The sequence below is a fragment of the Echeneis naucrates genome, chromosome 6, assembly GCF_900963305.1.
Source record: "Echeneis naucrates chromosome 6, fEcheNa1.1, whole genome shotgun sequence".
NCBI lineage: Eukaryota > Metazoa > Chordata > Actinopteri > Carangiformes > Echeneidae > Echeneis > Echeneis naucrates.
Window position 1 is genome coordinate 20,792,216 of NC_042516.1, and position 15,554 is coordinate 20,807,769.

At 39.2% G+C, this 15,554-nt stretch overlaps 2 protein-coding genes across 2 annotated transcripts in view; both read right to left on the reverse strand.

The window, feature by feature from the left end:
- Positions 1–1,560: 1,560 nt before the first annotated feature.
- Positions 1,561–2,976, reverse strand: bola1 (bolA family member 1). The gene is made up of 2 exons (XM_029505036.1): positions 2,935–2,976; positions 1,561–2,220 (listed from the first exon to the last, which is right to left on the reverse strand). The coding sequence occupies exon 2, from the start codon at positions 2,183–2,185 to the stop codon at positions 1,733–1,735; it is 453 nt and encodes a 150-aa protein (XP_029360896.1). The 5' UTR covers positions 2,186–2,220; positions 2,935–2,976; the 3' UTR covers positions 1,561–1,732.
- Positions 2,977–5,842: 2,866 nt separating this feature from the next.
- sv2a (synaptic vesicle glycoprotein 2A) overlaps positions 5,843–15,554 on the reverse strand; it is a 35,958-nt gene continuing 26,246 nt past the window's right edge. Inside the window, exons 5-13 of the mRNA XM_029505065.1 lie at positions 15,251–15,384; positions 14,734–14,823; positions 14,006–14,113; positions 12,798–12,886; positions 12,078–12,242; positions 11,422–11,555; positions 8,837–9,043; positions 7,922–8,081; positions 5,843–7,275 (exon numbers count right to left, since the gene is read on the reverse strand). Coding sequence (XP_029360925.1) covers positions 7,092–7,275; positions 7,922–8,081; positions 8,837–9,043; positions 11,422–11,555; positions 12,078–12,242; positions 12,798–12,886; positions 14,006–14,113; positions 14,734–14,823; positions 15,251–15,384 — 1,271 coding nt within the window. The 3' untranslated portion in view covers positions 5,843–7,091. The remainder of the gene's footprint in view (positions 7,276–7,921; positions 8,082–8,836; positions 9,044–11,421; positions 11,556–12,077; positions 12,243–12,797; positions 12,887–14,005; positions 14,114–14,733; positions 14,824–15,250; positions 15,385–15,554) is intronic.

Sequence of the window (15,554 nt, forward strand, 5' to 3'; positions counted from 1 at the left end):
CCAGAGCCTTTTGTGAGGCCCGACAGGCTGTCAATTCCAGGCAGAGGATAATTGTAGAAGACGACGTGCATTACCTTGAGGTGACACCGCATTCCACCCAAGGCCTGTCTTTATGAGCCAACAATAACTTTGAATAGCTTTGGAGCAAAGCATTAAAAGTTTGCTTTAGCTCTACGTGTTTGCTGTTGTCTCGCTCTTGTGTTGCCTTCTAAATATCTTTACAAATTTCTGGCACAAAGTTTATCTCACAGATCATTAATAATTAGGCTAAAATTCTTGTTCAAGACTCCCACCAGCATTCACTTTTCCATCTGTGTGTAAACACACACACACACACACGCACATATTTATCGTCTTATCACTCTCACAGGGTTGAACAGTGATGTTTGGCCATCACTGGGGTAGAGGGAAGGACAAGAAGACCTTCACGGTGACACATACAACCCCAAGACAAAAATAGATGCCCACCCACATCCACTCAAAGTAAGGAGTGCGTCATTCTGAGAACAAGCGCAAACTACCAAACATCTTGTACTTTCGTCCTCTGTTTTTCTCAACATATCACATCAGAGCTGAGACAAGAAGTAGTCAAAAATACTGTGTCACTGTAATGTACTTACAGAAAATAAATACTTTTACTACCACAGCTTTTTGTGCCATAAAACTCACAACATTTAGATTAATAGTAAGTTCTTTTAGGCACTAAAATATGCGTGGTTCCTGCTTGTATGTTATTTATCAGTAGTTTACTTTTCTCTTCATCCCAGAGGAAAACAATGAAGAATTGATGCTCAACTTTATTAGGAGGGATAACCAAGATATCCTGTATTTATCAGCTATCTCACCCAGTTCAATTTGTCATCTACTTTGAACACATACCGCCCTCATGTGTTGGTTAGTGGTACTGGATTTATCTAAAGGCTGACTCAGTTCAGACTTCATAAGGGTCAACTTGAACACAGTAAGAAAGCCAAGTACAAGACTTTGTTGACATGATTTATAGTTGTAGCTAGTAAATGCATGAGGAAAAGCCATCCTTTGTTGGCGACTCTGTTGCTTCAAGTCTCAAGAATGCCTGTTTTAGTAAACCTTGTCTGGTTTTCCAAGGAGAACTTCAGACATTTCATAGATTCTGTTTTGCCATATTAATTACATCTATTGTAGCTGAATTGAAGTGTTACCACAGCCACTCACAAAGTCCAAGCTTCAAAATGAATGTGTTGTGACTTCATCCTACCTGGTTAAATATTTTTATGTAAAACTTGGTTTACGTTCATTGACGTCCTCAAATAAAGAAACGCAGCTTTCCATGCTTTATTATTGATCTGATAGTACTTCACAATGATACAAACACCGGCCTAAATTTATCAGCAATATCCCAGACAGTAAATTCAGTATTCTGCTCTGTAAATGGGACATCACTGAGAGCACTGTAATTGGAAAGTTCACATATTGTCCTATGGAGTTTAAGCTTTAGTTGCTCTTGGTATCATATTTGTTCAACAAGTATGCGGTACTATGACTGATGTAGAAAAATGCACATGGACAATACAATTTCAAACTTCATTGTTTCAGGTTTTTATTTGTAGATTTTTGCGTAAATGAAATCACAGTAGAAAGAAGAGGAAGATGAGAAAAAGAATAAGATGACATTCTAATATTTATATCACTTTCATAGCATTCATTTGTATTCCTCACATTTCAGTTTGGCAATCCTTCAGAGTCCAGCAATTCATTCTTGTCCAGCCTTCAGTTTTGCTTGCATTGTGTGATCACCCTTTGATCCTCCCATGCAGGGCGGACTCTTAGCCAGGGTGGGATTAGTCCCCCACTGCTCAGGAGTTTTTGCTTGTATAGCCAATGCATGAACACAGCTACTTAACTCTTCCTTCAAAGCCTCATTAACCAGTCGGTGGCGCTGTATCAGTGGCAGACCTTCAAACTGTGAGCTAACAACCAGGACACGGAAGTGAGATTCGGAGCCGGGGGGGACGGCATGCATGTGGCTTTCATTGTGCACCTCCAAGTGGTCCGGCTTGAGTGTGTTGTTGAGTTTGGCTCTGATAGCACTCTCAACGGGACGGCTTGGGTCTGGGTCCATTTGTGGTCTGAAGTGGGCCAAAGGCCGGCTTAAAGCAGGGCTGATGGAAACGGGCCAAACACGGCGCAGAACACTGGGCAGCATCAAGGGGATGTGGCTGGACACCACCCAACAGAAACCTTTTCAATGATGGGACACAAGATTACGTTCTGGCAAGTGTCTATTGTGGTGAGGCTAGGGCAACACAGCTGGTTGAATTGCTCGCTTTAAGCTGAAGTAAGGGTTGGTTATGTTCCTGTGCATTCATAACGTATTCACACACCTTCTCTCTCAACACATTTTGTTATGTTGCACTCTTCTGCAACATAAAATCGTTCTTTAAATCATTTAAATTCATCCCCACTCGTCAGTCGGCTCTCACCACACCAAAATGATATAGAAATAGTATACATGTTGCCCTAAATGATTAACAATGGAGGAATGAGATATCACACCGACTGAGCTAAAACAATTTAGTCCAGTAAATTAGCGAAGAAGCTAAAGTTGAAACGTATAAAAAAATAAGTCTCCACGATTTGTTCACTCAAATAATCCGTGGCTGACGTTGCTTATTAAAATCATTTTAAAGGTTACACGACATATAAACACGGGAATCTGTTGCTAATTAAAGCTAAAGAGCAGCCGGTGACGTGCTAGCATTAGCGGCTAGCTCTCATCTTAAACATGAGCAGAAAGCGACATAAAATCTTTACAGCTAACAGCTCCTATAATCACATTATTCCTGTAAGTGTTAATTATAACAGGTAGACAGTGAGTGACGAACAAACGTTTGATAAAATGTAGATTTTGTAGTTTGTTTGTTGTTGTTTTTTTTTTTTATTTTAGCTGCTCACCTTGCGACCGACGCCGGTTGAGCCTCCGGAAGCGTTGCGTAGCAAACACCGGAAGTACCAGAGCACAGTGGGATTTGTAGTTTTTAATGCTTTTTTTTTTTTTTTTTACGTTTTCCAGAATTTCTGGGAAAAGAGGCTTTTAAATAATTAATAATTTCAGGTTAGAAATAGTTTCGGGATCAAGTAACAGGTCGATCATATTACATGTTTGCTTCTTCCTCAAGGTCATCCCAGAACAATGTAATGTGATCGACTAATAATTTATTTATTTATTTTTTGTTTCGTTTTTTCATCTGTAATGTTCAAATCTTAATAAAAATCAGAATCATTTAGTTTCCTGTAATATGAAATCAAGCCACATTGAAAGCCTGCTATGTTTGTGCAGTGCTCAGGTGTTCTGTTACAATATTTTTCTTGTTCAAATAAAGAAATGCTAAATGTGTATTGTTCAATTTATACGCTAATAACTTATAAGAAATGACAAAGATCAACTATTTGTGTTTTTTTACACTTGTTTATTCATCATGGTTCTTTGTTATCCATTGTGATTCCAGAGGGTCAGTTGCACAACACAGTGCAAACCCAATCAAAAATCAGCAATGAGAAAATATAAGAAAAAATCTCACACACCTTTAAACAGAACAGATGTTGTCACATTTAGGCTAACTATGATTCATAACTGGTATTTAACATTGAAGTATTTACTTATATTTCATTCTCATTTACAAAATGCACAAAATCAAAGACAACATACATCATTTTTCATTTACACTTGTTTTTTTTTTTTTTTTGTGACTTTTTAAATATTTATTGTTCCACAGTTTTTATACTTACAAACAATCAACTACAGTTTCTACAGCACAGTACAATGACAAAGGTGATCATCTTTTTCTTAAATTTACTTAATGGAAATGAAATCTTATTGACAAAAGCCTCAAGACCTAGGGTTGTTTTAGAGAGTACACACAAATGTTAGCTGTTTAGTCCTGTGTCATTATTAAGCCAACACTTAGCATTTTAGTGGACAAGGCCAGCATGTAGTAATGTGCTCTAATTCCCAATAGCTTCATAGGTGAGAATAAGAGACAATTACCCAAACACTTATTGCTTTGTTAACTTTTTGCACTCTCAACTGTCGGTTGCTCAGGCAACAAGTTCATTATACAAAAAAAACCCTGTAACATAAGCTAAGATATGTATCTACCAGAGACAATCTTGACTTGGACGGAGCCTGAATTGAGTCACTGAGACAGGTTAGCAATTTAACAGCATGTTGAACAAATGCAGTTTGTAACAGTTATCTTGACATCGTTGGTCTTAATTTCATGGGTGATACAGGATAACATACAGAGAATAGGACTGCTTACGCTTAGCTTTTATATTTGTACAGTTAATGTGCATTCATATACTATTAGTGTACTTTTATGAGGGAATCTGGGACATTTTTGCTTCTGAATTGCCGGCCACTTTTGGCTTCTAAAACCATTATTTCTTGCAGTTCTAAAACAAGAGTACTGGACTCCTAAAGACATAATGTCAAATTGTAAAAGTAGCCTTAATTACCACATACATCAGTAAGTCCCGTTCCTCTTGTGTAACTTGACCAATAGCTGAAAACCTAAAAGGACAGATTGCAAGATAGGATATTCTCAGGGGTCAGAAGGTTTTAAGAGCTACCTTTTTAGTTACATGATAGTTATTTTTATATTTACATATATTTATATCTATAACTGAGAATTGATGGTGTAATGTGTAAACTCAGGCCATACAAAATATTTGGCAATAATCAATGAGAGGTGGTACCCATGGCACACTGACAGATAATGGGTGGGATGTCAAATTTGAAATCAGATTAGAGCGGCACAGATTGAAATGGTGAAATGTTCGGGGCAGGTCATCAAAGCTCGAAGCACCTATGTTCACAACTGCACTCGTGTTCTCAATATTCTCTTTTGGTGGGTTTTGGTCTTTGTGCTCTTGCTAAGCACTCACCTGGGTCTTCATTCAATTACTAGCAAGGCTACATCAGGACGTGTCTTGGAGCACTCAAGGCATTCACAATTGTGCATGTACAACAGTGTACACTTAGTGCAATGGGTCGTCTATTTTTTTCAACTGTCTTGAGTCTACATATGGCTGCTATCCTACAAAATGGCAGTTTGGACAAAAACACATTAGCTTGTTCTTTGTTTTTTTTTTTTTATTAATCTGACATGTCAATGATTGTTTACTTTTTTTTTTTCTTTTCTCTTATCATGCAATTGTGAACATATCACTCTCACTTTTCTACCTCAGGGGAATGTGGCGATAATTTTCGCCAACACTCTGTGCTGTTTGTTACCTGTGTGGGATTTATGACAATCAGCCCTTGGCAGTGAGTTCTCTTCAGTGAATATCATGTTGTAACTAGCTACATTTGTATAATAAAGCACAAGTAAACACAAGGTCCCAGTGCACTCAAAATTCATAGCTTCATTAGCAGAATAATCTTTCTCAACTCTAATTAATCCTCACCATTCAACATGTTCAATGCCCAAAGGACGCACACATCCCAAGTTGGGATAATATAAAATAGAACAGTTCTGTTGTTTTTACTTCACATGCAGAATTTCTTTGACACTTTCTTGATCCAAGAGTGATAAACAAGTCGGACAACTCCAGTATAATATCCCACTGTGCTCAGTTATCAATATAAGACAACTACCCCACATCTGTTAACCAATAAAAGAGAGTTTGCCACATTTGAAATGGGAAAAGACAAAAACGTAAACAAATCAATAAAATAAAATCTCAAAATTTGCAGAGAGGTTCAATATTGCACAAAGAAGCACGCTCACATTAATATAAACATTCAGTTCACACAAGGAATTAGATTATAGTTTATCTGTCATCTCTTACACACTTAACACACTTTGTGGCTGCGCTGAAAACAAGAAAATTTTAAGTGTAACCTTTCTGTGTAGCTTTTTTTTTTGACCTTTTGATTGCTTTCACATCTAACAGTAATAGATTTAGGTGAATAAAGGAGTGTGCTCCAAGGAGAGTGGGATTTGTCAGTGTTAGTGGCATCACTGTTAATAACAGTATAAACCATGGGTTAGACATGTCTAACCATTATGGCAACTTAAGCCAAACCAATCAATAAGCAAATGCAACATGTTAACATGTTGTATATTCTTAATTTTCATTAAATTACATACATACTTTGTGACATGCATAACACCCTCCAAAACATATTTTATAAGAGACAAGCATACCATAAGTCTGGGAGGAGAGGTACTAAAAAGGCATTTCTTACAAAGGGATCTAGAGTACGATTGAAAAATTATGACTGAGTGGGAGTTCCTAAACATTTTCATGGAATCACGGAAACGTTAGGGACATTCACATTGGCTAATGGTTGTGCTTCAAATGTAAATTTCCACAGATTAGCTTCGCCTTTGGGAAGAAATGGTAATCGTGACAGTGAATTCGATTTTGGTTGTTCTGATGACTGTTCAGAAGTGATCAAACAACGGTGACTTAAAGGGAAAAACTTGATTTATCTCTTTATCGCAGTCTAGCGATAACAAAAGAAAATTGGAATGTTCTATAATCTATAAAAATGGCAGTCAAAGTCAAAAATGCTTCAAATCAAAGCATAAAATGTCCAATTCATGATTCTACGTCCAAGAATGACAACGTATTTAAGACTTGATAGGTGACTTGAATTTTGCTCGGAGGGATGGAGGTGACTACAGAGAACTCTGCAACAATGGCTAGTGATCATTTCTATGAGTCTATGTGCATGAGTCTTGAGGAGACCCCCATGACCTGACCTCCAACCCCGGATGTATGTGCTTATACTGGAGGGAACAAAGGTAAATGTGCAGTTGTACTGTAGGAATATAAAAAACCCTCCGTCAACACCTCAACATTATGCGTTATCACCAAATTCGGAGCAATAATAAATAAATTGTCTCGATCTGCTCAAAGTTTATTCAGGCGGTATGATGTTTTGTCACAGCTCCACTCTATAGCGTGGAGGGGTACCACAAACAAACTGTACTTTGCAAATAAGAGGGAGGGGTTAGAGGGTAGGACCTGGAGGGCTCTTGAGCTGTTCATTCACAGTGTGGCGAAACTCTTCTGCCCCCTGGAAAGTCGTTGGCGCCACACTATTGCAGCACCTGCCCCCGCGTCTCTGGCAGTTTGAGGGCCAGAAAACTGCCCACCGCCAGCGCCCCCGAAGCAAAGAGTATGGGCACTGCCTTGGTTATACCAACGAACGAGGTGAAGATGCTTATGCCCAAAACAGCCGCTAGTTTACAAAGGGCATTAAGGAAGCCAAATGCTGTGGTTCTGTTAAAAAAAGAAAAAGGAGATAGATACAGAAGACAAAATGAGTTTCATTGATATTAAATAAAAAACAATCAGTGGAGCAATACAGCAATGGAAGCTTCATCTCTCAATTTACATTTATATAAATACACGTCAGTTCTACATTAGTGCGGCCATTTTCTCTCTCACATTAACTGTGAAGGGGAAACTCAGAACTGTGTTCACACATTTGATTCCAGATGCTGTAGTATCTGTATGTGGTCACAGGATGGAGCTAGATCTCATAAAATAAAAACTCCTCAACGAGGCAAAACAAAAGATGCATGTTCCTGCTTTGGTGAAATACGTTCCACAAATACGTTTTTGTGTCCTATGAGGCTTAATTTCAACCAGCAGATGAAATTAGCACATGTGAACTCTGCATTTTAAGGGGGGAGAATAAAAAATAGAAGTGCCTCCTGCTGAAGCCTTTAGGTGGCAACAAGATGGCTAAATGTAATACATCACAAGAACCACCAATGATTTCATCCCACAATGTCACCCATCCCTTGAAACCAACCAGTTACTGTGGGGTAACTCTTGTGACATCACTTAACACGTTATCAGGCGTTGCTGATCACGTCTTCGCGGTGTCAAGGAGATTTCAGGCCAGGCCTGAGGCACCTACCTCTTGTCAGAAGGGTAGAGCTCCACAGTTAGCACATCCAGGGCGTTCCAGGAGGCAATGCTGATTCCCCCGAACAGGCAGAGCAGCGCAATCATGGCTGACTCGCTGTTGCCAAAGGACAGGAAGAAGCAGCTGATGCAAGATATCACACTGGAGCCCGCTGTAGACAAATGGGGGAAAGGAGGTGTTAGAAAAGACTGACACGGAGGAGAGCCTGCATAATTTAACTGGCTTTTGTTTAGTTTTTTTCTAAAGATTTGATACGCAAGAGACATTATCTCAGTGGTTCTCTGTCCTATTTAGTTACTGTGCAAAAAAATGTAATATTTCTGTGTCCTAAAAAGAGAGAAAATGTCTCTTAGTTAGAACATGTCAGCTCAACAGCTGACAAAACCTTTAAGGACATGTACTTTAGTACATAACAAGGTATTCATTGATGCAGAGAGTGAAGATGAAGTGATTTCACAGAATAAAAAGGCTTGTTTCCCCAGATCCTGCAAACAAAAGGCTGTTAAAGACAGTTTCGTCTCTCGATTATTATGCTGTTTGTGACTATTTCAGCCTCAACTCTGAAAACACTTGACATCATTTACCGCTCTCAACTTGATAATCGTAGCTGCTCTCTTAATGTGGACTGGCCTTGGCTCTGTGAAGCAAGCAATGTTGGCTTTCTGTTATTTATGTCGTACCTCTAATAGTTTTTTATTAGTCCCCAAGTCTCACCAGGAGACAAGGAACTTTTTCTACAGGCAGACTTTGGTGACTTTTTCCCCCCTAACTTTTAGTCTCATCAGCTTGACAGCAGCAAACAAAAACTGTGCCTATCTAACATATACTTAGCATCTTTTAACATTTACAAATTAACCCTCATCCTTCTTCCCTTTGAACACACTTCAGGCCCTGCACACGTGTTACCTAGCATCCTTAGTCGTCCGATCTTGTCCATGAGCAGCGCGGAGACAATGTTGCCCGGCAACACGGCCAAGGTGCCCAGGAAACTGACAAAGTAGACCATGTATGCATTGTTGTCATCACTGACATCACTGAGCATGCAGCCCTCCTTGTTGTGCAGGAAAGTGCTGTTGATGAGCTTGCAATTGATCAATCTGTACTTGAAGAGATCTGGAGACAAAAGCAGGCACAGAAGAGAAAGAAGCAGGAGAAGGGGTTGATTAACTCAACCAATTATAAAATCTTACACTTAATTCCAGTAATAGAACTACCGTCTTTGGCAACTATGGTAGTGTGAATTATTGGCATTTGTTTTTTTGTGTTTTTTTTATACCAAGTAAGTTTTCTCAAGAGTCCTCATCCAAAAAAAATCTCACAGCAGACATTTCTCTTCCTCGGCTCGTCAGCAGCATGCCAGCAGCCGATGAAGTTGATCAGATAAACATTTGTTGAGAAAAATCAAACCCCAAATGGAGAGACAGACAGACAGACAGACAGACAGACAGACAAGATGACATGACACAGTGAATTCAGTTTTCTCTGCAAAGATGCTCAAAGGAGCTATTTTAGGAGACGGACATTTTATTTAAATATTTTCAAATACGTTGCTGAACGCTAACTGTTTTCTGCAGCTCTTTTTGTATGTATGTCGACTTAGTACGTGTGCTAGCTGTCCGATCCTTCTTTTATTGTTTTCCCTGAGGTTTCTTCCATCTGTTCCCAGTAAAAGATCTTTTGTGTTGTTTCTGTGTTTTCATTTATCTGACTCAAGTCCCTAAAGACAGAAGGTGTCTTGTACATCCTGTAAAAACTGTTTTAGAAATCCTCAGTTCTGGTTGGCAAAGTGGTGACGAAGTGATCATTTGGGCATATAGGAAACATTTAATCTAATCTCAACTAATTTTCTTACTTTCACATCTTTTCAAAGCTCAACATATTTTGCAAAGTGACTGTTTCTGTTAACATGATGCCATAACTACACAGCCCAACCTCACGCACCATGTGGTCGATACCCCATCATCCCACATTCAAATATTAAGATACACCATGGCAACTATCTATCAGCTTTGACGGAGATAAGCCCCAACTAGCAAACAAGTTTCTAATTCTCTTTCCAATGAGCTCCTGGCCAGCACTGATAGCAGCAGTGAGTGATTGCATGACGCGTGTAAACACTGCAAACAGCCAACAAAGCAACAGGTAGGTAGGTCTGGCTGATGTGTGCGCACAGCTGTAGACTCTGTAGAGGCATGAGTTCCTTTTTCCAGATAGAAATTGAAAACGCACAGCTCTAATAAATTCTTTTGTCTCACTTTAGCGGATTAAACCAATCGACAGTTTGAGGCGAGAGACAGATTTTAAAACTCAAAGTAATCATTATAGGTTGCTAGGAGACATTGCAGCTCTGCAAAGCTACATTTAGTACAGTGAGCCATTTTGACAAACAGTTGGTGATTTTGCTGCCCTTTCACAAGTTGAAAAATGGTTTTTACTCCAACCGAACCCTGTCAGATAAAATTTATTATATTATGCATGTGCTAATTTACTATGCTAACTATGCTAATTTAAGAAGATCATGTGTGTAGAGCAGTAGAGTTCTGGTACCAATGTCAGAAATGCTGATGCCGTCTATACAACAAAATGTATTCTAATTTGTTGCAAAGAAATTGAGTAGCTAGTGTAACGTCAGACATTTAACAGAACGTCAGCAATTTGGCAACATGTCAACAGAAACTCACCAGAAAATGGGCAACATGTGCAGGATTTAATTTGGAGTGGTGGAACTAATGTTAGGAAAACAAGTGAAGGAATTATTTATTTTGATTTCTTTTGTTATCACGAACAGTAATATCTTAAAGAAAGATTATTTGGCATTCGCGCATCTGTTTGTGTTTTAAAAAAGGGATTAACTTGAGCCAGTAGCAATTATATCACAGCCATAAAGCGGTGTACGGCTCTTGTTCTTTTTTGCAAAGGTATCACATCGGTAACCAGTGTCCGCTGATACACAGGGCTCAGCATTTAAATCAGCTCTAGTAGTCTGTGAGAGTGCTGATGATGACTCTGAACTCACCGAGAGAGGATTTCATTTACAGAGAGCTAACACAAAGAATAAAACTGTGCCAGCATCTCTGCTTCAAGGATACTTTAGTTATTTATGAGGAGGATCTCTGCGCAATAAATAGCATCAAGAAAATAAAAATGTCACAACGCACCTAAACACAGTTTACATTTCATTTTTATTTGAACACAAAGAGATCTTTAAACTTCAAGGTCTTGAAAATTCTCCTTTTAAAGTCAAATGCCAAACTTTATGACTTTCCCTTTCAGGAGCCTGACTCTTTCTGCACCATGAAATAATTCCAAAGCACATCTGCCAGACACACGACAGTCAGCGCTGGTTGTGCAGCCACTGCTTCATTCATTGTTTATCTTCAGTTTTACACACAGTAGACTCATTTTCCCTGTTCATCCTTTCTGGAGCAGTTTGTAATTTCTTGGTGAGCTAAAGATGCAGTTCTTTTCATTTGTCAGAGTGCATTTCCCACCTGTGTTGTAGAAGAGGGTGGCGATGAAGGTGCAGTTCTTGAAGAAGGTGTTGCTGGAGGTGATGTCTTCAAAGTAACACTCCTCGAACAGAGAGTCCTCAAACACCATAGATCTCATTTTCAAGTTCATGAACCTGCAAACAATTACAGACAGGAATGAAGGAATTAAGACAATAAGGGAATGAATAGAAGTCAACAGCAGGGCGATGCAAGGAGACAGAAAGTCTTTCAGCATGGCGGTAAGATCCATTAGGCTGTCAGATATTCTATTACCATATTGTTGTGTGAATTTTAACAATGCAAATTACATGCAGAGTTCAGGTTTAAAAGGCAAAGTCAAAGGAATCAGCAAAGACAGGCTTGTTAAACATGAACAACTCTGCAGGGCTTTCATTCAATCAAAGCAATGTTTACAATAAAACATTTTGAGTCCTCATTCATATTTTCATCTGATTTGTTGTCATGCACCACAAAGTGCTTTCACTTTTGGATTTAATTCATCCGTTAGATGTTGGAGACGTGAAGGATATACAAACACTGTCAAAAACATCTGTGGAATAAAAGGCACCGCCGAAGGCGCCATCACGGGCATTAAAATAGATTAATTTGGTCTGATTCAGCTGACCAGCACGAGCGAAGGGATGCAGCCAACTCACTTGTCATTGAAGTACTCGCCCTGGCGGTGGACTTGGTTTTCCAGAGTGAAGTTAAAGGTGACATGTTCTACTTTCTCCTTGACGAAAACCTTGGTGCGGGAAGAGTACTCCTGCTTCTGCAGGTACTTGATCATATCAGGGAACCACACTGTCAAGCCATAGTAGCTGGAGGAGGAAGAGGAGGGGGCAGACAAGACAGCTGTGGTGAAACAACAAAGCTCAGAGTAAATGGTCCGAAGAAAAGAAATGACGATACGTTTGAAGGCTCGCGAGCGGTGTTACTATCTACATGCATACTCCAGGGACTGGCGTCTATATCTCTGATCAGTATTCTATTCACTGGTAGGTGTATATATACAAAAGAAATGTATTAAAATGAAATTATTTACGTGAAGTTTTCATTGGTGATGTAACAAAATGTCTGTTGGGTAAGTAGATGAACTCTGGTCGTATAATTTATAGCTTTAGAATTTTACACTCCACAAAATTGAACTTTTGCTTCATGACCTTCATTTCACAGTCATAGTTACTGGCTATTTTATACATCAATAGCAATGTTTATTCAAAATGATCAATGGTGGTTACTTACTGAGATCATTAGTGTGAGTGCTTTGATTTGTTGCTTTATTGCTACCTTCCGACAAGCGTCGCTGATATGTAAGTCAAAATGCAACCCTGAAAAATCCTGCAGCAGTGTATCAGTATTCAACCTGAGCCTACCTGAAGGACATAGAGAACCACACAGCCATCATCATGTAGGTGGTGCGACGGTACTCAGGAGAGAAAACAGCCTGGAAATTACGCCAAACCTGAAGGAGTGCAGACACACACACTCATAAATAATACATATACACCGCATTAAGGTAAAAAAAAAAAAAAAAAAGGAAACCTAAAGCACACATCCCCTGAAAAGATGTCTCTCTTGATCGGTCAAAAGAAATGAACACTGTGTCCCAGGATCCCTTTCCCACCAGAGAGTAAACAAACAGAGCGGCTGAGTAGACACCATCCATAAAGAGAAAGAGATGTCTCACACGTAAAAACAAAACAAAACCAACCACGTCTGTCTAACACACATACAGAATATTTCAGACGTTGGTGGTTCAAATAAGGGAGCTGAGATGACAATGCCTCCCCTCTACAGTACACACAAAAACACTGTGTCAGCTGTGGAATCCCGTATGTTTCCGCGATGTAAACTCTGTGAGCAGAGGTGTGACCGGCCCCAAGAGCTGCTGATCCACTTCTACGCTGCAGTTATTGACTGTGTTCTCTGCACATCAATCACAGTCCGCCTTGTCTCGGCTGCTGAACGAGGCAAGACTACAACAGACAGTCGGGTCATCACTGCCGATCCCTCAGACACAAGAGCAGTTTCCTCCCACTTTCCTTCAAATAAACAGATTCAAGCTAAACAAATATGTATGAAGTTAGCTACTCACACACACATGCTGTATATCACATGCACATACTTCCACACTGCTTCCTGTCGTTTGAATTGTATAAAGGCATTAAATGTTGTTACCTTTTAATTAATGGACCACACACAGTTTGCTCATTTGTATTTTTACTTTACTTGTGTTTTTAGGCAGAGCTAGATTTAAGCTTTTATGTTGAGTTCATCACCTTCAGCCTTTTGTTTCATAGAAAGACAGAAATGAGAGTAGTACTGACCGCATCTAACTTTAGTGAGAAAGCTAATATATATACACCAAAAGGTCGATATATTCCTTTAAGATAGCTGCTGCATGATACAAACTGAAGGGCTGAGTGTGGGTTGTTTTTATGATATGACCTATTTCTTCAGATATTTGAGAACTTTTCAGTCACACGTGCCAGTGTGCTAACATCTGCGGACATTTATCCTCGATTCTTCTGTTCTGAACTCGGAAGCAGCGAGGAAATGAAGTAATGCAGGATTTTCTCACCTGATGGAAAAGTGAAGTGAGCTTTATTCTCCACTTCTGGTGCCAGGCAATACTATCACCCATATCCATCAGTTCGTCCAACTGCTTCACTGTCTTGATGGTGGTCACCTGAAACAGCACAAATAATCGTCTTTGGATTCCATCACTTCGGTGCTTTATAAATGTATTCATTAGAAGAGTTTTTCCAGTGTTGAATCACGTTCAAATTCTGTATATAATGCATTAAAAGTGTAGTTTTCTAAACACAAGTGACATCAAACTAATGTTTTTTGTCACTGCTTGATTTTGTTTTTATATTAAAAGGAATCACAATATTTATTTATTATTATTATTATTTTTTTTACAGTTTCATTTATTCAAATAAACATATAAGTCAAAGGCAATCTGTGCCATGGGTTTGTGAAAGCAAATAAACTAGCACTCCATCACACTTTGAAAGGATTATGGGAGGCACAGCCAGTTATGGCATATAATTTCACTAATTAATGCCTTTATATCACCATATTTTAATATTAAAAGATATCATAACAGTAATCAGTGGTACAGAAGAAAAATGCCAAGAAAATCTGTTTTAACTTGTTAATATGCAAATTTATGCAGCACAAAGCTCAGAACCTGCTTCACTGCCGCATAAGCCTCCAGAGAAAAACATCCACAGAGAGAAGACATGCGTTTTAGTTTCTTTTTTTTTTTTTTTTTGGGTGGTAGGATGTGAATCTGGGACTTACAGAGAAGACCCTCTCAGGGTAGCCTTTGGCCCTCATGTTGGTGTCGTGAACCTGCTTCAGAATCATCCACGCCTCGTCATGTTTGCCATTCTGCAGGATAAAAAACAAACAAAAAAAAAAGAAAATAGAACTGACGTCCAACTTGTGTTGTAGACGCCGTGATACAAAGCTAACACTTTTGCATTTTCACATCTCGTTTAAAATCTGTTTATCGTGTTTCTGGCAAGAGCTCATTAGACTTAATGTAGGGATCCTAATTATCTTGAACCACAGAAAAAGACTTTATATCCTTTTACCGCTGCGAAAGATTCCTTCATGAAGCGAATATTTTCTGTCCACGTTTAAAATGCATCTTCAGCAGGACTGTTTCACCTACTCCACCATTCATACATGCACATATTCATTCATTTATTCAAAATCTTCTGAAAAGGTTTGTGCTGTCAGCACAATGTTTTCGAGGCTGATTATACATTCAAAAAACAATCCTTCAAGGTCTGAGTGTGGAAAGACAGCCGACCTCCAGGTAGAAGCGGGGGCTCTCAGGCATGGTGGTAAGGGCAGAGATGGCCGCCACAGAGGGGAAGGCACACACCAACACAAAGACACGCCAGCTGTGGAACTGGTAGGCCGAACCCATCTGGAAGCTCCAGCCTGCGTGAGGTGACCGAGAGAGGAATTATGAGACTTGAATTATGTGCACAAGAAGCTTCCTGTATGTTGATACTGCTCCGCTCACTCTGTTGGCATTCATTTCAAATACAGTTGTCAAATGCTGCATTGCAGTGATTTGTCATATTTGTCGAGATTCACCATTTCATTCA